Raw genomic sequence first — 25,888 nt, forward strand, 5'->3', positions numbered from 1 at the left:
TGATGGTTTTGTAAATAATGCTGTCATCTGCGAAAAGTCTTAGAGTGCCATGTTTAATATATTCATAATGGAATTTTATGCGACTGTCATATATAAGTGAGCGGTTTAGCTAGCTATATAACCAGGTTTAATTAATCTTCCATTTTCTATATACTGAGGAAATGCCTGTACCAAATCAGGAATATGGCAATTGTTTTCCATTCGTTTTATGTGTTTGAGCTTTTGGTTTTGCCATTTGACAAGGGACTTTCCTTTTTTAATTTTCATTGGAGATCGGTATTTTTGTTATTTTACTCTACTGTAGATAATCTGAGACTACTATAACACATGTGTTATAGTAGTCTCAGAGATAATATACATCCTTGTTTTACTTTTTTGTATAAATGTCTCTGATTTCACTTGCATCTCTGAGACAACTATACATGTATTTGTATGAACAGAAGTCCGTCAGGATTGACATCTTATAATATTATTTGTCTCTAATAAGATTGCAAAAAAGATGATTTTTAAATTTATAAATGAAACCGCGGGAAATCTTTTCGATTGATCTCCCTTGCATTGTTTTAGCAACAGAAGGCGCTACTGTTTCGGATGCTGAAGATGTTATGATGAATCAGAGACTGGTTAAAAAGGATGCTAAATTTAGTCTGGAAAGTGTTTAATTTATAGAAATTAATGCAATGTCTACCAATAATCTAAAATATTCAAATAGACGCAAAAAACATATTGGATTTACGCGTTATCAACACATGGTTTTGGGTGGAAATTGGAAAATGTTTTCCGGTGAATAGTATTGATCTGTTATATGTTAATGACAGTGGTTCTACTTGGGAAATTTATGTGGCATTTTATTAAGTTTTCTTATAAACGTTTTATGATACAATGTCAAGGTCCCAGCGGATGTCACTTCACAGAGACGAACAGTATGTTGGACCATATAAGCTGGAGAAAACACTCGGAAAGGGACAAACAGGTATCCACATTTTCCAATAATCTGTGTGCCAATGCAATGTGTTTGCACCCTAAACGTCCGAAAAATTCTGATCCACTACACTGATGTTACTGACAGGTTATTGTTAGTACCCTGCTCTTATTTTAAACACAAACCAAATGTATTAAGGTTCATCATAACAAATGGACAAAAATGGCTATATTTACACCTTAAAAACTACTCTGTGTACAGACTTACCTGTCCAGTGTGGAAAGTTTTAAGGCCTGGCATCCACTAGATATATAAAACTTAAATGCATTTTTTGTTTCAGAAAGATATAATCACTTTTGGATTTTGATGGGCATTTTTTTTCCTTTCTGCTGAAGGTGTAAAAATAAACAAACACCTGAATTGCTTTGATACTGTCCACTCAGTTAAACCCTTTAACTCACCTATAGTTGTGTAGATACCTATTGTCTGTCTATTGTCCGTGTCAATCAAGGACAATCAATACAATACAATACAGTTTTTACCTGAGAGGGAGCATCTCAAAGTTTTATCCCAACTTAGTTCATTTTTACACCTTCTGCAGAAAGGAAAAAAAATGGCCATCAAAATCCAAAAAAGATTTCATCTTTCTGAAACACAAAATGCATTTAACTTTTATATATCTAGTGGATGCCAGGCCTTAAAACTTTCCAAAATGGACAGGTAAGTCTGTACACAGAGTAGTTTTTGAGGTGTAAATACAGCCATTTTTGTCCATTTGTTATGATGAACCTTAATTAAGGCAATCTCATTTCATGGTGAAGGAGAAATAAAAAAAATAGCTTCAATTTGCTTTGTTTTTAACCAATGTGTATAATAGGCGATGAAAACTGATGTTCAAGTACAAAAAAATATGAATGATAAACTGTGGACATGTTGAAAATAACTCTTAACCACTAGCATCTATGAAATAACATACCAAAGGTCCACTTTTCTCACAATTCATTTCCATATGCATGGAGTAAAACATATACTACATGTATAAAATGTTGTTTATGTTATTAAACTAATTAATTTTTAATAAATAAAAGAATATCTAGCACATTTTAGCACAGAGAATAATATTTTGTACTAGAATTTCAACTTTAACACTTGACATATTGGCCTGAAATGTTGTGAATGAATCAGGGGCTATCAAAAGTTTGTTATTACATGTATATAACACCAATTCTAATAGCAAAAGACATAAGATATGCATGTATGACATGAGGTAAGCACTGATGTAGTTTCTAACCTGAGACAGAACATCATTATGAACATGGGACAGATTTAAACTAGTTTTTTAAGATAACTACTAAACTGGTCCCATCATCCATTGCCATCAGTCTGGGACTGTTATACTAATATAACTAGTATAATAGTCGTAGCATCAGTGGACTAAAAAAAGTGAATTAAAAGCACTTTACACTTTAATAATGGTATGACAAATAAAGAAAAAATCAAGATCAACCATCACAATGATGAACAATATTAATGTTGTAACTATTCACTAAGATCTATCAAATCATACTTATTTTCGTTCATGTAAAATTTTGTAATTTACATTGAAGTTAATTGACTGATTTCAGGATGATTGAATTGTTGGTATGACATGTAGTATAAAGCCTCTGTACACAGTCAAATGACATGTAGTATAAAGCCTCTGTACACAGTCAAATGACATGTAGTATAAAGCCTCTGTACACAGTCAAATGACATGTAGTATAAAGCCTCTGTACGCAGTCAAATTGATTGTAATTTTTTTTGGCAGAAAAAAGTGAAATTAACTGATAGCACAATCTTTTTTATCACATGTGCATAAAACAGATATCTTACAATTATTTTAAGACATAAAAAGCGTGAGTCAGTTTGTGTAGATACTTTAAACATCTGGTAATACTTTTAATATTCTGACTGCTTCAAACTTTTACAAAATCTAAATTGTATTAATTGTGAGAAAATAATCAGTCTTAAGTCAAAAGTTTAAACCATTGAGGCTACTTCAAAATGAGATGTTATAGCATGTATAGCAACAGAGACTGTGAAGGACTCTGATTCTACAGTCTAAACCAGTTAAAGCTCTTCCAGACTAGTAGGATGAATTTTTTACTGGACGAATGTTTGATAAGGTTTTTATAATTGTCAGTCATATATAATTCAGGGACTACTAGAAACAAAATTTCATAGATGGAGCTTATAAAATAATTTGAATCATTGAATATTTTAAAATTTGTTATACCTTTTGCAATAAACTTGTATACATATATATAAAATTGAGAATGGAAACGGGGAATGTGTCAAAGAAAATACGAGACTAACAAAGGCCAGAGGCTCCTGACTTGGGACAGGCGCATAAATGCAGCAGGGCTAAATATGTTTTGTGGGATCTCAACCCTCCCCCTATACCTCTAGCCAATGTTTATATAAACATACACATGTAATTTTATGACAAAACAATTTAAACTTAATCATAGTGTTTCAATTTATACTGATTACTGTAACAAGAATTAATATCTAAAATTATCTTATATTATCTATCACATTGTGACAGAATATATATGCTGAGAACATCAAGACAGGTGATCCCTGTAAATTATTGATTAACCAGTGAAACTTTGCTAGGACAAGTAAAGCAAAATTAACCCCAGCAAGTGAGATGCATTGTTTACATTATACCACATGGCACAATAAACTAGTGAGAAGCTGTTTCTGAAGTTGTTTTGTACTGAGCTTGGTATTTTCAACCATCATTTGGTCAATTTTATCAAATGATGCCTTCATATAATGTTAGACCATGCTACTCGTGCTACACCTACATAAATTATTGTGTATTATGTACATATGAAAAGTACAAAGTATAACAAACAATGAAATTATTAGTAATTTATCTGTATCATAATATGGTAATTACCACTTATGATAATAGGTTGTTATTGATGGCAGATCATAAATCTTGCATTATAGTTTATACCTATTGATTAACGTGAATGACCTTTGGAACAAAAATTAAACGCACAAGCTAATTTATTGAATATTTCCTATTTTAATTATGAATACCCTTTGAAAATTTTTATTTTGGTTGAGATTGTAATCATTATTGTTTCAATTGTAAGTTGGTTCAGATGTACTCCAAAGATTGTCAATATTCCACCTGTAATTGACTGTGGCAAGGTTCCTGATAGCATATAAGTATGTCATAGGCATCAATGCATTTCATCAACTTATATAAAAAATGGACAATATTTATCTGTCCTTGTTTTAATCCTCCAATAAACACAATAATCTTGTGTAACTCTTGCAGTACAAAATTACGATCTATATCATGTACTTGGTAGCTAAGTCTTTGCTTGAAGAAGACATGGTTTTCCACAAATATGAACAATTTTATGTATCAGAATAAGAATAAGAATATTTATTATTCCAATCAAGGGCCCTTGATGGGCAGCAGAACATGTACACATAAAACAATACATCATGATTTGTAACAGAAAAACATTATTATATATATATATAATATATAGTTTACATGTATGTTGAGCAATTTCCTAGTTTAGAATTGCGCAATGTTTCCAATTTTGCAGGAAACATGATTAAGAATGAAGAAGTTTCAGTTTCAACGTTACATAAATTGTCTTTTGACAGGATATGATACAGAAACCTAACAATATCTTTATGCACATGTAGGCAAAAGGAGATGTTGTAAGAGTTAAAAAAAAATGTTTTAAGTAATAATTCATTTTTTGTTTGTTAAAAATTTGATTAGCAAAAGTGATAAAATCAAGTTAAAACAATGTTGGAGACATCCTCTCCCTAAAGTTTAGGTGAACTTTTAATATTAATGGTTACTTTCAAATCAGTTCAGTTATAATGAGGATTAATTGTTATGAATATCCTGACTTTCCTGTAGTAAGATAAATAAAGAACATATGTAAGATTTTTTGGTAAATCAATTAGCCTTAATATGTTTATGTACTGTTAGGTTACCTATCTGTAATCACCTAGCTAGATGATAAATTAAATTCATATGATCACATGCAAAGTAGAGAGTGTTTCCAGTCTTCTTATTTTCATGATTTTTGTGTTGTCTGACAACAAAGCTGTAGCTGTCATGAAATAGAAATTCCTTCATAATATAAGTTCCTAGAAATTCCTTCATAATATAAGTTCCAAGAAATATTCTGTAATAATATTATTTCCACACAGAATTCCAAAACTGTAGACATGAAGTCATGGAAGTTGAGCAGCTGTTATTTTAATTTTTGATCTCATTGATTTTTTTGGGTTTCCAGACCAAAAAACTGACCACGGTTTTTGTTTGTATTATTTTATATGGGATGGCAGACTCACACATGTTCTTTTTAGTAGTTTCTTTAATTTGTTTGTCTACATACATGTACAATGTAATAATCATAGCTGCACAAAAAAAAATGTGTATATGTAGATATTTCTCAGATCTACAAGTATACACATAGCACTACTACATATATCTATACTTATATATATGAGTGATTAATATTTCATGAACCTACATGTAAACGGTGAACCAAAAAATTACTTTATCAATATTTCATGAACGTTTACTGGGAACAGAACAATTACATTATTAATTAACATTTCATGTGTCTATATTGGGAATTAAAATATGTTCATGATCAAATATTTTGATATGAATCAAAAGTAATGTGTAAGGTGCATACTGTGGATTCATTGATATTCGTTGTGTACCAATTTTCTTGTCTAAATGAACCACAAATGTAAATGTTCTATGAGGTGTAAATTTGTCATATGATTGTATGAAAACTTTGGCAACACCAGAAAAAGAAGTATCAACGAAACAAAATTTTTCTTCAATCCATGAAAATTGGTACCCATGAAAATAAATGAATCCAAAGTATGTCAATGTTGTGTGGCAAATTTTTTATTGACTATTTTAAGCAAAAATTACTGATATTTTTTCCAATCAAAGGGCTGTAGACACCACCCTCAATCTGCCACTGGTTGCTCATCCATTGTCCTGATTGATTAAATATTGTTCCTTAATTTGGGCAAATTGGGTGGGGATGAGATCATGAGGATAACTTTTGAACTCAGCAGAAAGAACCTGATTTATGAAGCAGCACTAGCGTATGAGATGGTACTTATACTTCAAATTTTTTTCTCAAAAAATTAATTAAAATAGATCTGAAAGACATGAAAGAGTAGACACATATGTCATGTAGAGACACTATACATGTATATATGAAACATGTTCATATGTGTCTTAAATTCAAACTTTTTAGGTTTGATGTTAAATCAGATAAAACATTCTGTCCGGTTAATTACCAGACCAATATTAATTTTTAATAGAGTGCATATGACCTCAGAATCACTGTTAATTGAACTAATTTTATTGAAAAGCCTTTGAAAAGTGTGCCTCCATATAAGGATAAAATATTTGATTAAGTTCACAGTGTCTCAATACATACATGAATATAAACTCTAAATATTCAAACAATAATTTAATGCCTGAGTAAATCTACACAGTAAAACATGAGAGAATTAATATGATTTTCCAATAACATAGAGATACATCGATGATTAAATGACAAAAGTGTCCTAAAGGCCAATTTATTGATTGGTCCTGGGTTTTTCCTGTAACTTTCATCAATTATTCCAACTCTATTACATTTTGGTTTTAGTATTTACAAACATTTTATATAATTAGTGAAACAGTTATGTACATTCTCTTATTTACCTTGAACATGGACATGTAGTTTTGAAATACAGTAGACCATGTAGATTAAAACCACCAGTTGAAAAGGGGGGATGAAGAGACTACATATGTACAAAGGTGTTATTACTGATGACAATACATGTATTTACATTCATGACATTTGTCATTTGTCAATTATTCTCATTGTTGAAGGCTGTATGGTGACCTATATTTGTTAATTTCTATGTCATTTGGTCTGTGGTGGAGAGTTGTCTCACCAGCAATCATACCACATCTTGTTTTTTATCATTTTTACATTTTTATCAAGAAAAGACTACTTCTTCATCTATTGTTAATACTGATAGTAACAGGTCTACATGTACGTGTGAAGGGTACTGTTCTTGGTTTAACATAACTGCTCTTCTCTGAGACTCTTATAGAATGAATAACTATAAAATATTGAAAGCAGTGCTTTAAAGATGTGAGTTTCAATCTTGTGGATAACAGAATATATGTGTCTTGCAAATGTTTACAATTTAAAATTTTATGCATGTAAGACGGAAAGAGGATTTGTGATAACGTTAAGTGCAGAATATTGCATGCATATCAGAACAAGAACATGTTAATGTAATATGATTATAAACCCTGCTTTGTACTATACTGACATGATACAAACTGCATCACAAAGTAATAGTCGGCAGGGAACATGTCTCCTTACCCCGACATTTCTGACTCCTATATATAGCTCTCATGACCTTCTGCATGTGAGGGGAGTACACAAAGTACTTAAGTTTTTATCTTTTGAAGTTTTGAGAAATAATGATGTATAAAGATTATTCTCATATTATTTTGACTTATATTTGTGATTGAATGATGGATCAAAACATGCTATTTACATGTATATTCACTATAATGTGTTAATGTTTTATGAAGTTAACCTGCTTTATACTTGATATCTCATTTTTAACCGGATTTTCAAAAGAAAAATCGGTTATTGATTTGGGGATGTATGGCGGGCGGGCGGGCGGCTGGGTGTCTGCCAAACAGTGTCTGTTCATTAACATGAAAACGCTTTGACGAAATCTTTTCAAATTAAGATATGATGTTTCCTGTGACTAAATGAAGGTCAAGTTCACGAGTTTATCTGTTTTTGTTGTTGAGTTGTAGACCTTTCAGTGCAAAAGTGATTCTTATTATATGATTTATTTATTTTGAGTTATTTCCCTTTGAACAGAAATGCTGTAATTAATAAGTATATGGATAGATAGTCTATCAATGATTGTATTTGTTCAATTGATTTTAGTCATTAGTTGTCAAAAATTTCTTTATAACTATTTTTTTTAAGTCATGTGTGTTTTGAAGGTAGATGTCACAGTTGTTATGTGGTATTTTCTTTTTGTTGTGTGTGTTAATGTTTAATTTTTACTTGATCCTGTTTGGGGGTCCAAATTTGCAAATTTCATTTTCATTAGATAATAATCTATTTTTATTCTTCCTATAAAACTACACACAATTTGTATAATAGATTTTTACAATTAACTAAATATACACATTTGTACATGTATTTGGATTAGGACAATGTATTTACTATTAATTTATTCATGCAATAATTTCCACCTTTTATCAAGATAGAAAACATGTGATAATTATATCAACTAACAAAATTATAATTGGAGTGACAGATTTATTTTTGATTTTGGGCCCAGTTTTCAAGTTGGTCCAAATCGGGGTCCAAAATTAAACTGTGTTTGATTTCAACATAAATTGAATATATATGTAAGGATCTTTGAAATGCTGAATCTAAACCTGTATTTAAATTTTGGATTTTTGGGCCCAGTTTTCAACTTGGTCCAAATCTTGGTCCAACATTAACTTTTGTTTCATTTCAACAAAAATTTATGGGGTTCTTTGAAATGCTGAATCTGACCATGTATTTAAAGATTTTGGATTTTGGGCTCCTTGATCAAATTGGTCCACATTGAGGTCCAAAGGGTCCTAAATTAAACTTTTGTTTGATTCCACAAAAATCGAATTCTTGGGGTTCTTTGATATGCCGATTCTAACAATGTACTTATATTTTGGATATTGGACATAATACATACATGTAGGTAAATGTCCAATTTCAAATTTTTCAGTTCTTTGACTACATTCATTTTGTGTCACAGACCTATGCTCTGTCAAATATTCAATCACAATCCAAATTCAGAACTGTTTTAAGTTTAAATGTTGTGTCCATACTTGCTCAACTGTTCAGGTTTGACCTGTGCAGGAAAATCCGGTTTGCTGTCACTCTGACAGCCTCTTGTTAATGTGCTATCTTGGAAGGTAACATTCACTGGAAGACTTGTTACTCATTCTGGACACATTATTCGGACTAAGGTGTGCTTTGGTATATATTCCCCTGAATGTTATCTTAATGCAGAATCAACAAAAAATTGCAGATCTAAGATTGAAAGTCCATTGGACTTTGAACTTGCACTATCATATTTCTCATTTGTGAATGTCTTATCTACCGTTCATTATTTCTTTTTCCTGACTTGTACCCCACTGATTACTAACAATTGGGTAATGTTTCTTCAGTCAAGCCATCATTTACTTCATTACACACGATTGATAAGTATTTAGATGACCAGTTGTGTTTCCTTAACTAGCCTGTCTGGAAATCTAATAAGGTTGTTTATTGCCTGTTGAAACTGTCCAGTTCTTTGTTATGTTTTGTTATCCAGGAAAACAGTTCTGTTTTTGATGGTTGATCAATAATGGAATTGAGAGTACTTGCTCAGTCATATCAGTCCAAAAACTTTTGAACATAATAAAAAAAAAAAGTGCTACACATGCTGTATTTTTCATGCAATGTACATTTTGTAACGTAGTACAGAAATGTAAATTCTGTAGAATGCGTAAGATTGTCAATCTTTAGAAAAGAGAGGCGAAAGATACCAAAGGGACATTCAAACTTATACTGACAATGCCATGGCTAAAAAAGAAAAAGACAAAGAGACAAACAACACAACATAGAAAACTAAAGACTGAGCAACACGAACCCCACCAAAAACTGGGGGCGATCTTAGGTTCTCTGGAAGGGTAAGCACCACATGTGGCACCCGTCGTGTTTTTCAAACAAACTATCTTGCCCTCAGATACTGTCCTGACTACAATCCATATGATTAAGAGGATGGATTTTTCATACCCCTACTTTTGAAGAGGACAGTATAAAGTGAAACAGTTTTTGTTCTTCAGTCCATTGGTCCTTCAATCCACATTTTGTATCCAATAGAACTCCTGAACGGTTTGATAGATTTTTGTGAAACTATCACAGAATCTTACTCGCACAATGTTCTTCTGCTCCTCATTTTTCATTTCTTGATCCAAATGTTTTTTTTATGCCCCCGCCGTAGTGGAGGGGGCATTAAGTTTTACCCTTGTCCGTCCGTACATCCGTACATCCCAAAATTGGTTTCCGTTCTCTAACTTTAGTTTGCCTCAACCAAAACTATTACACAATGCTTATTACCACAAAACACAGATCAAGTTGGAATTTTGGTGGCGTCACTTTTACCGTTCTAGAGTTATGCCCCTTTACAAATGGAAAAATTGCTGAATTTTTCGTTTCCGTTCTTTAACTTTAGTTTGCCTCAACCAAATGTTATGAAACTTATACACAATGCTTATTACCACAAAACACAGATCAAGTTTGAATTTTGGTGGCGTCACTTTTACTGTTCTAGAGTTATGCCCCTTTACAAATGAAAAAATTGCTGAATTTTTCGTTTCCATTCCCTTACTTTAGTTTGCCTCAACCAAATGTTATGAAACTTATAAACAATGCTTATTACCACAAAACACAGATCAAGTTGGAATTTTGGTGGCGCCACTTTTACATGTTTTACCGTTCTAGAGTTATGCCCATTTACAAATGGAAAAATTGCTGAATTTTTCGTTTCCATTCTCTAACTTAAGTTTGCCTCAACTAAATGTTATGAAACTTATGAACAATGCTTATTACCACAAAACTCGGATCAAGTACAAATTTGTGAGCGTCACTTTTACAGTCCTTGAGTTATGTCCCTTTATAACGCTATATGCAAGCGGGGGCATCATCTGTGTCCCATGGACACATTCCCCATTTATTTATTTGGTTAAATTTGGCATGACATGGAATTTGTTGTATCTGCGCTGTACAGTACACATTTGTATCAACTTCACCTAATATTTAAACCCTGTTTAAATTTTTCAGAATATTTTAACACGTGATATTTGCAGGCGTTTGTCTTTGTATGTGTATATAAAAAAGAAGATGTGGTTTGATTGCCAATGAGACAACTCTCCACAAGAGGACTATGGTGGTTAGTAAAGACTGATGTGCTGTCATATATACATTTGTATTTTTGGTGATTCCTGTTGTACTTGTTATGTATTATTGAAACAGTTGGAATCATTGTACATTATAGAAGTTAATGATTGTAACAACTATGACTTCTCTTTTTACTCACTACAGATCAATAAATCTGGACTTTCAAGCATATCAATTGAATTTGTTGCTTTCTAAACGGTGATTTTTATTGTATTCAAGGAAGTTTTCTATAATTTTGAATTAATTACACTGACAGCAGGTGTGCTGTATTAGATATCATACAGAGATATAACTTTTGTTCATTTTACCTTTCATGTTCCAAAGAGCTTCTTTGTCTGTTAGGTTTAAATTGATTGAGTTATGCATGTGAATAAAGTCACTGTTTTAGAATACAGCAGCAAAATGATGCATCATAATATTACCATTATAATCAGTCAATCACAAATCAAAAGCTTGAGAACAAAAGGCAAATTGTCATCTCAAAAATTTTGTCAATTCTATATTTTTATGATTATTTGTTGAAAATTGATTATATAATGTCTTAGTGAGGAAAAAAATCCACATTTTTGGACGCCCTTACCTAGAAGAGACCGACTTCTCAAGGACATTTTATTACAGAGGACAGTCTGTAGCCAGACCAAAAATCACTGTTAACTATTACTTTCAGCAATAACTTATGATGAATCATATTGATGATAGCCCATTACTACCCTCATGTATTAGACAAACCTTACTTCCTTGTTTCAAAAGAAACATTACATAATGAACTACTGTGTACTATCAGTGGATGTGATAAGAAATGTTTTTTTGAGTTACAATGTCATTGCCATATTATTTGATTGATACATAAGGTAAATCAATATTTTAATGTCATTAGTTTTTTTTAAGTCTTTAATATGGATCAATTATTAAAGATTTCCTGACTATACAGGTAAACATTTACAAGTTGAGTTAACCAGCCATTGTTGCACTGTCCCAAATTCAAGCATAGCCTTATCTTGAGAGTTTATGGACCAGCTTACATTCCACAATATAGCATTAGCAAAGTCTTACTTTAATATGAATGTTTCTTTAGAACTAACTTACACACTTATGTATTACATTCTCTAGGGGAGCATTAGCCTTAAATTTTGCTTGCGGTTATTGCATTGTGGGTTTGTAAAAACAGTCAAATGATTGGTTGTGAGTCTTGGATTGTAGTTTTGTGAAACAGTCAAATGATAGGTTGTGGGTCTAGCATTGTGGTTTTGTGAAACAGTCAAATGATTGGTTGTGAGTCTTGCATTGTGGGTTTGTAAAACAGACAAATGATTGGTTGTGAGTCTTGCATTGTGGGCTTGTAAAACAGACAAATGATTGGTTGTGGCTCTTGCATTGTGGGCTTGTAAAACAGACAAATGATTGGTTGTGGCTCTTGCATTGTGGGCTTGTAAAACATACAAATGATTGGTTGTGAGTCTTGCATTGTGGGCTTGTAAAACAGACAAATGATTGGTTGTGAGTCTTGCATTGTGGGCTTGTAAAACAGACAAATGATTGGTTGTGGCTCTTGCATTGTGGGCTTGTAAAACATACAAATGATTGGTTGTGGCTCTTGCATTGTGGGCTTGTAAAACATACAAATGATTGGTTGTGAGTCTTGCATTGTGGGCTTGTAAAACAGACAAATGATTGGTTGTGGATCTAGCATTGTGGTTTTGTGAAACAGTGAAATGATTAGTTGTGGCTCTTGCATTTTGTGGGTTTGTAAAACAGACATATGATTGGTTGTGGGTCTTGAATTGTGGGTTTGTGGTTCTTGCTTTGGGGGTTTGAGGAAAAAACAAATTATTTACTGATCAGACAAATGTCAGTTTATGTGTATACATTACCATTATTAATTTGTAAATTGGACAATTTGTTGGTTTGTATATAAGAAAAATAAATGGTTCGTTGATAAGATCATTGCTGAGTGGTTCAGAAAAAATGTCTTGGTCTAATATATTTAAAGTTTTTATATCCTCGTTTATTGGTAAAACAAATCACATGTTGGTGTGTCATACTTTAAAACTTCTCATAGTTCATCATATGACGTTTGTATTTAATCAAGTATTCAATTTTGTAAATTTGTGGAGAATGAAATCCACTATAAATTATACCACACAAATAATGATAATACTTTTAGAATTTGTCACATTCAAACAATATTGTCTAAAACTTTGATTTATTCTGTTTTTAGGTCTTGTGAAGCTTGGTGTTCATTGTGTGTCAGGAAAACGTGTAGCCATAAAGATTGTCAATAGAGAGAAACTTAGTGAATCGGTTTTAATGAAGGTAAAAATTTTTAAAATTTCTCTAGCTATTTACAAAATGTATATAGAAAATCCTGTTCTATGTATGTACTGGTAGATTCCTCTATTATTCGGAGCACTCCTCAAGAGCTGCAAGGATACAGTGGAATCTGTGTACACACCCTATAACTGTTAATGAAGATGTGTTACTACTTTATGTACAATCTACCACCAAGGGAGTGTTAGAACACTCTGAAGTCTGATATTGTGGTTGAGAAAGCAGAAATACTGAAGAGAACCACAGGGCTGCTCCGGAGAAACAGGCAAACCTGATAGATATTAGCAGATTGATTTCCAGGTCAAAGTTTGGGCCACTTTGACCAACCAAGGCCCCAAAAGTTTGTTGTGTTAACCCAATAAACATGTAAGTAAAAGGACAGTGTGAAGTATACAGCAAGCCAACCACAGTAAAGGTGTGCCTGGGGTATCCTTCAGTAACCTCTAAAAATCACACAACTCATTTGAATAATTTATTTGATGTTCTGTTAACATGGTAACTGTTTTGTAGTCCACTGATTTAAGATTTAGTAGGGGGACGTTTCAGATTCCAAATAGACCTGTCCCAGGTCTGTCACCTTGTCACTGTTGTCTTATGTCATATCTTAAAAGTTTTCTGTCTTGCCTGTGATGATGGTTGCAAACGCAGCGAGACATAGGGATGATAATTCCAGCAGCGACTACATAAACTTTTTGTGTAAAGCTTTATATTTCAGAAGGTAGAAGAGCTAGATACTTCATTCTTTATATAAAGATGCCTTTTTTCTGATGTTTCTGTCTGTCATCAAATGTCCATTGTGCTTGACCTCATTTTCATGGTTCATCAAATGCTTAAAAAAAACTGTCAAACCTTTTATAAGGTTCACCTCTATAAAGCAAAAACTTTTCTTGTCAAGTCACTATCTTCTTGTCTGTTGTATTTAAACTTTTTCATTTTGAACTTTAATTCAAAGGTCACCTATAGTGTAAGGTCAGTGTACTCTGGTCCCAAGATTCACCTTTAGGTACATTTATCTCATAAGATTCTTCGTTATTATGAGTTAGGTTATAGGATAACTATATTTGGTATAATGGATTGTTGCAAAGTCTGTCAGTTTGGGGTTCACCTGACCTTGACCTCATTTCATCGGTCAGTGATATCAGATGTAATACCCAATAGGTTAAATATATTGGATGTGTGGTTTGCTTGGAAGGTGAACATGTCTGGCAGGGTCCTGCCTGACCTTGGCCTCATTTTCATGGTTGATTTGTCAATGCTAAGTTTTTGTGGTTTAGTGTGTGTCTTAGATACTATCATAAGCAATATTGTGTATGGAAGGATTGTAAAGTGTACATGTCTGTCTGGCAGGGTTCATCTGTCCTTGGCCAAATTTACATATAAATCATTGATAATATTAAGTTTTTATGATACTTGTTATCAAATCTTTATCTTAATGACTTACTATCATAATCAGTAAAGCGTGTGAGGTAATTTAGAGGGTGCACTCTTTTGTTTATTTATTCATTTACCACTTTTTAGACAGGTGATTTGGAGCTCGATAGTAAAGAAGCCTGTCTATTGTTAAAGACTGTATGTTGACCTCTGAACTTTTCTGTTTATTTGTGTAAAAAAGTTTTTCTCTGATATGTTGAACAATATCGAGCAATGTTTTACAGTATTGTCTATTGGTGTCTCTGATATGTTGAACAATATAGAGCAATGTTTTACAGTATTGTCTATTCGTGGACTTCTCAAAGTATAATACTTCAGATATCAATAATTAATACTTACTGAACCAGAAAAAGATGTACAGGGTAAAGCAATATTAATTGAATTATGCTAGGAAGCTGTTGGTGATGCATCCTTATAGAAATATTATTTGGTTGAAGATGAACTATATTTTACTGATGAGGATAAGCAGGTGTGGAAAACTTAAGTTTTTTACAATTAAAAAACTAATTGCATCTAGCTGTGATGTTGCAGTGTGCAATATTGGTGTATAACATTCTGTGTAAATTTTGAAATAAATCAAATTAAATAGAAACTTCAATCATTCTGTCATATCTGATTTAAACGTTGATACTGAGTAACATGTTATAATCTTAAGAAATGAGATATATCTGCATTGATAGTGAAATTATTCAGTACTAGTTTCCTATGTGATGGGGAAAATATGGCAGATAATTCAGATTGTTTGATAATTCCGAAGAGAAATTGTGAATCTACTCAGGGAGTCTCCTATAGTAACATCCTTGCTTTGGTCTTATTTGCATGATTTAAAACACAGTAATTGATGTCTGAAAGAAATATTTTTATGAAGAACACATACTTTCTAAAACTTTACAATCTACATGAATCAAGAAAAAAATAAAATCAATCATCTTGGGAAAATATTCATATCAAATCTTTACTTGAAGATTAATTTTAAGCTGTTGTTGTCACATTTTATTTATTTTGTTTCAAATACATTACATCAAATACTATCCATTCTTGTAAAAATTTTGTAAATTAAAATTTTAAATGTAAGAAAAATCTAATAAATTTATATCTATTGTTTATCTAATTAACTATTACTAGAAGGTCTTAGCAATGAAATAAACACACTTGCCTACAATAAAAAAAGATGGCTGTAGTATGAATAAAAGGAGATATGGGGTAAACATATTGAAGAGACAGCAACCCAACAACCCAAATAATCAAAAGACATATAGAGGGCAGCACATACAGTTTTTAATAAGTGACAGGTCGCAATGCTCTAAATCAGCTGGGGTCTAAAAGAAGATGTAAATAGATTTAATAGAAACAACTAAAGATCTTTCATTAAACCAAATCCTTTTTACAAAAACATTAAGATATGACATATATGACAACTACTAATGAGATTCTCGACTTGGGATAACTTTAAAGGATTTCTCATAATTTTTATATAAATGACGCAAGTTTTCATTTGAGTATGTAGAAAAAACTGAAACTCTTAAACAAATATTACACTCTGAAGTACATGTTATTTGTTAAATAAGTGTTCATGCAGATTTTGTGCATGTACCAAGTCTGGATATCTGGACCATGTATCAGCACAATGAATGTAGAGAATTAACTTTAAAGTATTCATGTGTTAAATTATTTTGTTATGGAATTGATTTGTTGCTTGTTCATCTAAAACCTCTGTTAACCATTCTATGTTGAATAACATTCACCTTATGGCACTTAGATTTAAGTTAAAAGGAGAGTATTATTTTTAACATGTTTCCTGTCTTTGAATTATTTCCATAGATATACAATGTACAGATGAATTTAATATAGCTGTGTTTACTGCCATTATTATTAGTCCCCTACCGACGAAGTCGAAGGGGACTTTAGGTTTGCACTCTGTCCGTCCGTCTGTCCATCTGTCCGTCTGTCCATCCGTCAGTCCGGCAAATCAGCTTTCCACACTTTTTTTCTTCGTTCTTGAAGATATTGATTTGATATTTGGTATATAGTTTTATCATGACAAGTTATAGATCAAGTTCAAATTTTGTTCTGGTCTGATGATTTAGTCCAGAGTTATGGACCATAACTCTGGACCATATCTAATGTTAGAGTACTATGTTAAACCATATTTCTGTACAAAGGGAGATAACTCATTTTTTAAAAGGCATTCTTTGTTAAATTATTTGAAGAATTTTTTGGCAGGTTTGTTTGTTATTTAGTATAAACTAATTTTCTGAATGCTATAGATATAAAAAAAATTATGATAATAATCTATTTTTATTAATGTATATATTTCAATACATTACATTGTGTAGATAAATGTTGTTGACATTTTATAGATAAGTTACAAATCTATTTTAGTTTGTAACAAATGAAAGAAAAAATATTTGGAACTATTAATTATATTTGATTATGATTTGAAAATAGATATACACTGTATTACATCATATCTAATTTTAGAGAACTATTAATCATATCTAATGTTTTTTTCACTCATATAATCAGTTTTCCACACTGTTTTTAGTCATGCTTGAAGATGTTGACATATCATGATCATATTTACTTTTTGTTTACACCATGACAAGTTATCGATAGAACAAGTTAGCATTTTGTTACAGTAAAATGAATTTTTACCCGGTAGGGGACTATGTATTGCCATGCAATACTCTCAGAATGCTTGTTTAAGTAGTCATTTGGGGGTCATTTGAAAAAAACTTCAACAAAGTTTTTGGTTACTTATTTAAAAAAAAAAAAACTTTCCCTTATATCTTAGAGCTTATATATAAACCACTGTAATCCAGTTGGAAATCTGATATAAACTATATTACAAAACCAGTTATTGTCTTTGGGGAAATCTGTTATATTACATACAAGTTATTCCCCAAGGAAGTTTTTTTACGAAATGTCTTAGATAAATTAGTCACATTGTACATTGTATAATTATGTTTAACTTTGTATTAAGTGTTTACATAACCAGAATGTTCTGTGATGCCAAGGTCTTCTGCCTACATTTTCCATGGATAAGATTCTGTAGGGAAAATAACTTACACTCAAAGAATATTGTGGTATTTGCTAATTAGAATATATACATTGTGTTATATAGCTCCCTTTATTAAATCTGCCTTGAACTTCAACAGAATCAATGTTGTCTATCGATTAATCAGTTCCAATATAATTTATCAGAGTCTGTTCTTACTTTTATATTTGATAATGTCTGGGAGAGGACTCTTTGTTTTCTTCCTAATTTTATTTTTATTGATAGATTTGTTTTACTTAAAGCAAAGAAGAATTTCTTATTACGATATAATACCAGCAATTCAATAAAATATTACAATAAAAGAATTAGTAATATTTGAAACAAGAATGATGATGAATCAGCATATATTTATTATAGGAATACTGTTAAAGGTTTTACAATGATTTGGGTCAGCAGAATGATAGGTTGTGCGGTCAACTCAAAAGAAAGATGGACATGGCATCTCTTAAAAAAGAATGCCATATTTATAGTGTTTAAATCCCTGGACAGTTACATTTATGGCATATTTATATGAATTCTGATTTCTTTATGTGTGCTGTATACCAAATAAATTCTGGTTTAACACAAACAAGAATACTAATCATTTCAAACAGAAAAAACACACAAGTGTGAAGAAGGAATACACTAGTGCATTTCATATACTGGGAATTCTGCATAATAGAATGAAAAATAAACACACTTAAATAGAGTAAGGGATAGTACCGGTACTATTAGTAGGAATTCTGAGTTTTAGTCATAAAGTGCTGGTAAATTATTTTTTATTCAAATCCAAAAAAATTGTTGGCAATACGAATGAAAGAATATATATGTATATTTGAGATATAAATATAAATTTGTCTTTTATAATAACACAACAAATCAACTACAAATGTACTAATTTGGTTCTGAAAGTCGTTTAAAGCTAAAATGGTGCAAATGCACCTGCTACTAAAGTAAATAGAAAGAAAGAAGGAAGGAAAAAGAATGTACATACTGAATGTTTTGAAAAGTCAAATTCCTTTAAAGGGCAGTGATCTAACTATTATTTAGTATGTGAATACAAACAAATGATTTAGTACTGTTGTCTTAATTACAGAAATGAGACAGATAAGGACTTTATCCTTTTTGTGATAAATAACAAACGAACAAAAGATTTGTGGATAATTGAGAGGATAGACTTCTTGGTATAGTCTGTCTGCATTCTAATGCTGGCTGTCACTTACCAAGTTCATTAATTCATGCTGCTGGCAACTCAGATACTGTTCATTAACTGAATAAGTTTTGTGGTACCTTTGAAAAATCTCGCAAAATACATTATATCGCCCAAGTTTGAATAACCAAATTTTCTCCATTAGTGGGTGTTGGTTTAGGATAGGTAATGGTTTGTGAGATTTCTCCTAATTTATAGAAAAATAAAGTGTTTTTGGATAGTTAATTTCAATTTCTTTTAAAGAACAACAAACCCATTGAACATTTGATATCATAGAAATAAGAGTTACAGCATTTGTTTTCAGGGTTCAAAGGTGATAAATATATGTTCTCCAAAAAGTGCAATCCTAATTTCATTAAGTCTGTAAAATTTAAGAAGATTATAAAAATTATGAATTAACTACTGTTTATTTATTTTATTGTAGGTCGAAAGAGAAATAGCCATTATGAAGCTTATAGAACATCCACATGTGCTAGGACTATTTGACGTATATGAAAACAAAAAATACTTGTAGGTATCATTAACTAGAGAACAAGGAAGTAGAAATGTCATTAGGTTGTCATCTTGCGAAACTTGTTTTTTTTAATTGCAAAATTAAGCTTTTTATTTTCCTTATATTAAGTTATGCTAATGCTTTGCCTTTTGTTGGGCACATGTTTTATTCAGAAGTAAAAAATGATTTATTACTATTTTACTGTGTTGTTGAGTGGAATAATGTACTTTGGTTAACTCGATGACAGATGTATGTTATAACAAGTGCATTTGCAGATGTATAGTTCTACCAATAGATGCTTTGTTAATTTAGCATCTTTTTAATAAATCTAACAATTTTTTTTTAATAAATGTAGAAAATATATTTACTGTTTGGGAAGCTATGGGAACTAATATTGCAGCTGCAGAATTTATTCTTTAAAATTTGGTTCAATTAAGATTAAATTTTTGAAAAAAAGCAGATATATAATGTTTTTTTTCTAGATCTCACTTACAAAGAAAGTGCAGAAAGCTGAACAAAAGTGTGCTGTGTCCAGCTTTGGGGGCATCTGCATCTACAAATGTTGCAGTTTGTTAAGTGTCTCAGTGTCAATATTTGATTTTTATGTTAAAATTAATTATAATAAATTATCCTGTTGAAGAGAATGCTCAAGAGAATCCTAAATAAATGACAGTGTATATTTTTCATAAATCAATTTTAGCTGCAAATTTCTAATAGCAAATAATATGGTGATAACTTGACAATAATTTTAGTTCTTTTGATATTCATAAGCCAGGAACATGATTTTCATAAATCTTTCCTTATCCAAACTTAGCTTCAAGCAAACAATATTGTGTTTTGCATATAATAAATCTGTTTAAAGAACAACAATTATACAAACAAATCCATCAACTATCTTTGCAGACCAAATAGAAAATCTCCTTTTATTTTGTAGCCATGAACATTTCAGTATTGTCTTACAATCAGTTGTAGTTGTTAGATCTTTTTTATAAGAGCCTTTGAACTACATGTATACATGATTATAAGAATATATTATGTCACTGGTCTGTTTTCCAGAGAACAGCACAAAGAAACCTGTATAGAATCATGTATCTGTTTTGTCATCATTCTTGTCTATAGAGAACAGCACAAAGAAACCTGAATAAAAACATGTATCTGTTCTGTCATCATTCTCTTGTCTATAGAGAACAGCACAAAGAAACCTGAATAAAAACATGTATCTGTTCTGTCATCATTCTCTTGTCTATAGAGAACAGCACAAAGAAACCTGAATAAAAACAAATATCTGTTCTGTCATCATTCTCTTGTCTATAGAGAACAGCACAAAGAAACCTGAATAAAAACATGTATCTGTTCTGTCATCATTCTCTTGTCTATAGAGAACAGCACAAAGAAACCTGAATAAAAACATGTATCTGTTCTGTCATCATTCTCTTGTCTATAGAGAACAGCACAAAGAAACCTGAATAAAAACATGTATCTGTTCTGTCATCATTCTCTTGTCTATAGAGAACAGCACAAAGAAACCTGAATAAAAACATGTATCTGTTCTGTCATCATTCTCTTGTCTATAGAGAACAGCACAAAGAAACCTGAATAAAAACAAATATCTGTTCTGTCATCATTCTCTTGTCTATAGAGAACAGCACAACGAACCTGAATAAAAACATGTATCTGTTCTGTCATCATTCTCTTGTCTATAGAGAACAGCACAAAGAAACCTGAATAAAAACATGTATCTGTTCTGTCATCATTCTCTTGTCTATAGAGAACAGCACAAAGAAACCTGAATAAGAACATGTATCTGTTCTGTCACCATTCTCTTGTCTATAGAGAACAGCACAAAGGACCTGAATAAGAACATGTATCTGTTCTGTCACCATTCTTGTCTATTGAGAACAGCACAAAGAAACCTGAATAAAAACATGTATCTGTTCTGTCACCATTCTCTTGTCTATAGAGAACAGCACAAAGAAACCTGAATAAAAACATGTATCTGTTCTGTCATCATTCTCTTGTCTATAGAGAACAGCACAAAGAAACCTGAATAAAAACATGTATCTGTTCTGTCATCATTCTCTTGTCTATAGAGAACAGCACAAAGAAACCTGAATAAAAACATGTATCTGTTCTGTCATCATTCTCTTGTCTATAGAGAACAGCACAAAGAAACCTGAATAAAAACATGTATCTGTTCTGTCACCATTCTCTTGTCTATAGAGAACAGCACAAAGAAACCTGAATAAAAACATGTATCTGTTCTGTCTTCATTCTCTTGTCTATAGAGAACAGCACAAAGAAACCTGAATAAAAACATGTATCTGTTCTGTCATCATTCTCTTGTCTATAGAGAACAGCACAAAGAAACCTGAATAAAAACATGTATCTGTTCTGTCATCATTCTTGTCTATAGAGAACAGCACAAAGAACTTGAATAAAACATGTATATGTTCTGTCATCATTCTCTTGTCTATAGAGAACAGCACAAAGAAACCTGAATAAAAACATGTATATGTTCTGTCATTATTCTCTTGTCTATAGAGAACAGCACAAAGAAACCTGAATAAAAACATGTATCTGTTCTGTCATCATTCTTGTCTATAGAGAACAGCACAAAGAAACCTGAATAAAAACATGTATCTGTTCTGTCACCATTCTCTTGTCTATAGAGAACAGCACAAAGAAACCTGAATAAAAACATGTATCTGTTCTGTCATCATTCTCTTGTCTATAGAGAACAGCACAAAGAAACCTGAATAAAAACATGTATCTGTTCTGTCATCATTCTCTTGTCTATAGAGAACAGCACAAAGAAACCTGAATAAAAACATGTATCTGTTCTGTCATCATTCTTGTCTATTGAGAACAGCACAAAGAAACCTGAATAAAAACATGTATCTGTTCTGTCATCATTCTCTTGTCTATAGAGAACAGCACAACGAAACCTGAAAAAAAAACATGTATCTGTTCTGTCATCATTCTCTTGTCTATAGAGAACAGCACAAAGAAACCTGAATAAAAACAAATATCTGTTCTGTCATCATTCTTGTCTTTAGAGAACAGCACAAAGAACCTGAATAAAACATGTATTTGTTCTGTAATCATTCTCTTGTCTATAGAGAACAGCACAAAGAAACCTGAATAAAAACATGTATCTGTTCTGTCATCATTCTCTTGTCTATAGAGAACAGCACAAAGAACCTGAATAAAAACATGTATCTGTTCTGTCATCATTCTTGTCTATTGAGAACAGCACAAAGAAACCTGAATAAAAACATGTATCTGTTCTGTCACCATTCTCTTGTCTATAGAGAACAGCACAAAGAAACCTGAATAAAAACATATATCTGTGCTGTCATCATTCTCTTGTCTATAGAGAACAGCACAAAGAAACCTGAATAAAAACATATATCTGTTCTGTCATCATTCTCTTGTCTATAGAGAACAGCACAAAGAAACCTGAATAAAAACATGTATCTGTTCTGTCATCATTCTTGTCTATAGAGAACAGCACAAAGAACCTGAATAAAAACATGTATCTGTTCTGTCACCATTCTCTTGTCTATAGAGAACAGCACAAAGAACCTGAATAAAAACATGTATCTGTTCTGTCATCATTCTCTTGTCTATAGAGAACAGCACAAATATCACCATAATTATATACATTGTACTTGTAATTGTTCACTCTTCTCTTTTGCCTTTAGTGGTTCTCTTATTCTCTATAATCTTTATCATTTAGCAAAAAAACTATAAAATCAATTCTATTATAGGCTTTATGTTTTTATGAAGGTGATAACACATTAATTGAATTGTTTATAAATACTTAGCCTTGAGTCTTGGGCAGTCTGTCTCCTGTGTTAATAAAAATCCTCTACAGACATTTTCTGCTAACAAAAAAATAATGACCATAAACTGTTATTGTTAGGTTTCTACATCCAAGGTTAAAGCTGTTATCCTAATGCTAGCAAGTTAAAGGTTTGGTATACATGCTACCTCAATCAATTTCATGTAGCGACGCAAGTCCAAACACGGTATTGGTCTTGTTATAATAACTATTTAACAACTAAATAGAATTGACCACTTTCAAGAAAAACATTATGCTAACCTAGACCTTGTTTGTGCAATGGTGAAAAAGCACAGTGATGCATATATAAGTTTGAGCATACAATGTACTCAAAAAAAAACATTCTATTTTTACAAAAGATTTTTTTGAATGAAAGAAGGGCATTAAAATGCAAGTTGAGTTTCTTCAATAAAATATCATTGATTGGTGATGATCTTTGTATAGAAGCTGACATTTAAATCAATTGAGCAGAAACAGAATATTGAATTTAAATTATTTTAATATTCTAAAATTTTAAACTAGTTAGTGATAATTGAAAATCTTTACTTAAGATTGATTTCATGTCCTCCTGATTAATATGCATGTAGACGTGCAATTTAAATCAGATTACTTCTATCTTTAGTTATGATTAATAAATTGTCAAATAAGTCAGTCATTTTGATTTGTCTCAACCTTTTGCCATTGAAGCTTTCCAAATCACAGATCGTTTTTGCATAGTTCATATTCTGGTATTTGATTTATGTGGAAATAACCATAGTGGATTTTTCTAATGATAAATAGTCTGTAAGGTATGTGGAACAGACTTATTCCCAATGATAAAAGCTTTATACATGCTAATAGCCTCACAATATCAATTGACTTTCAACTTCAAATGACCTTTTTTAATCAAGTATAAATAAAAAGACAAACATGGAACTAACCTATTGTACTATGTACAGTTTCCTTTAACACTTAATTTGCATCTTCACCAATTCAGGTTTTATATCACATCATCCAACTCAGGTTGAGAAATGTTACTTTCAGGTTCATGTGGACCCTTTGGCTAAAATGGCTGCATTTTCACCTCAAAATTTACTCCGAGTACAGACAAACCTGTGTATCTGGAAAAGTTTTAAAGCATAGCATGCCCTAGATAAATAAAATTCAAATATATTTTATGTTTTAGAAAATTGAAAACTTTACAGGATTTTGCAGTGCACTTTTTTTCAATCCTCCAGAAGATGCCAAAATAAACTAAGTTGTGAAAGAGGTTTGAGAACTTCCCCACTGGTAATAATTGAAGTGAACTGTATTAATTGACATGGACAATAGCTATATAGATACCTGACAATAATTGGTGATTTAAACTATGTACTTTAGTGGACCATATAAAGTGAAACTCAACTGTTGGTTAATTTTATCATCTTCTGCAGGGACAAAAAAAGTGCACTGCAAAATCCAGTTAAGTTTTAAATTTTCTAAAACATACGAGGTATTTGAATTTTATTTATCTAGGGCATGCTATGCCTTAAAACTTTTTCAGATGCACAGGTTTGTCTGTGCTCAGAGTAAATTTTGAGGTGAAACGCAGCCATTTTAGCCAAAGGGTCCACATGAACCTTAAAGCACAGTTATAAAAACACGGCTTGCTTGTAATGCTTCTAATAATTCTGATGGTCTGTTGCCAATTTTTCATTGTATAGCTCAGTCTGACAGTAAGATCTGTTCTCAGGGGGTGTCCATATGTCTCTGTGAGAGGTGAAAACAGCATTTGTGGCAAAAAGTTCAGGGAAAAATTGTAGTAAAGTGCCTGCCGTTTCTTTTATTACAGATATCTGGTACTAGAACATGTGTCTGGTGGAGAATTATTCGATTATCTGGTGAAGAAAGGTCGGCTCACACCAAAAGAGGCACGAAGGTTCTTCAGACAAATTATCTCAGCTTTAGACTTCTGTCACAGTCATAACATATGGTAAGGTTTGATGAAATCTATCATTTATTATTACTACAGACAAATTATTGATATAACCTTTTCTCTAATTCTTTGGCAATTTAACCCTTTCTGGACCCATTGTTTAAAAATATAATATCAATGTGTGGTTTTCGATGATCTCGGTAGATGATTTGCTCAGTTAAAAAATCACAACCTTCATTAGTTGTATAATAACCAATAGTTCCTTCAAGTTGGCATGTTTTTAATGAATATGTGGATTAAATTTTATAAACAACATATTAACACCAATTGATGCTCTATGTCTAGGTGTTCAGATATAATACAAAGAGTAGAAAGTAGATAAGTCTACTTAATGTTTTTAAAAAAAATGGTAAATTTTAAAGTGGTATGAGGTATGATTGTGGCAGTTTATGTTGAAAAAATTAAACTATGGTTCAAACATTTACAAAAACATAATATTGAGTAATGAGTCATTATTAAGAGTTAAGAGAAAAGAAAGGATATGGAGTATCCCTCAATGATAGAAAATCAGTACATGCACAAGAGGTCACTGTACAGTCTTTCACAGTGTCAGAGCAAAATCCATACTGTGTAGTAAGCTTTAAAAG

The 25,888-nt window shown here is 31.6% G+C and overlaps 1 protein-coding gene across 4 annotated transcripts in view; it reads left to right on the plus strand.

Annotated features, from left to right (window-relative positions):
* The first annotated feature begins 583 nt into the window (after positions 1-583).
* Positions 584-25,888, plus strand: part of LOC127704611 (serine/threonine-protein kinase BRSK2-like) — a 68,570-nt gene continuing 43,265 nt past the window's right edge. For all 4 annotated transcript variants that reach the window (XM_052208730.1, XM_052208729.1, XM_052208731.1 and 1 more), the window contains exons 1-4: positions 584-973; positions 13,223-13,317; positions 19,435-19,520; positions 25,158-25,298. In XM_052208730.1, the coding sequence (XP_052064690.1) occupies positions 883-973; positions 13,223-13,317; positions 19,435-19,520; positions 25,158-25,298 (413 nt within the window). In that variant the 5' untranslated portion in view covers positions 584-882. The remainder of the gene's footprint in view (positions 974-13,222; positions 13,318-19,434; positions 19,521-25,157; positions 25,299-25,888) is intronic.

The sequence above is a fragment of the Mytilus californianus genome, unplaced genomic scaffold (assembly GCF_021869535.1).
Source record: "Mytilus californianus isolate M0D057914Y unplaced genomic scaffold, xbMytCali1.0.p SCAF_6, whole genome shotgun sequence".
NCBI lineage: Eukaryota > Metazoa > Mollusca > Bivalvia > Mytilida > Mytilidae > Mytilus > Mytilus californianus.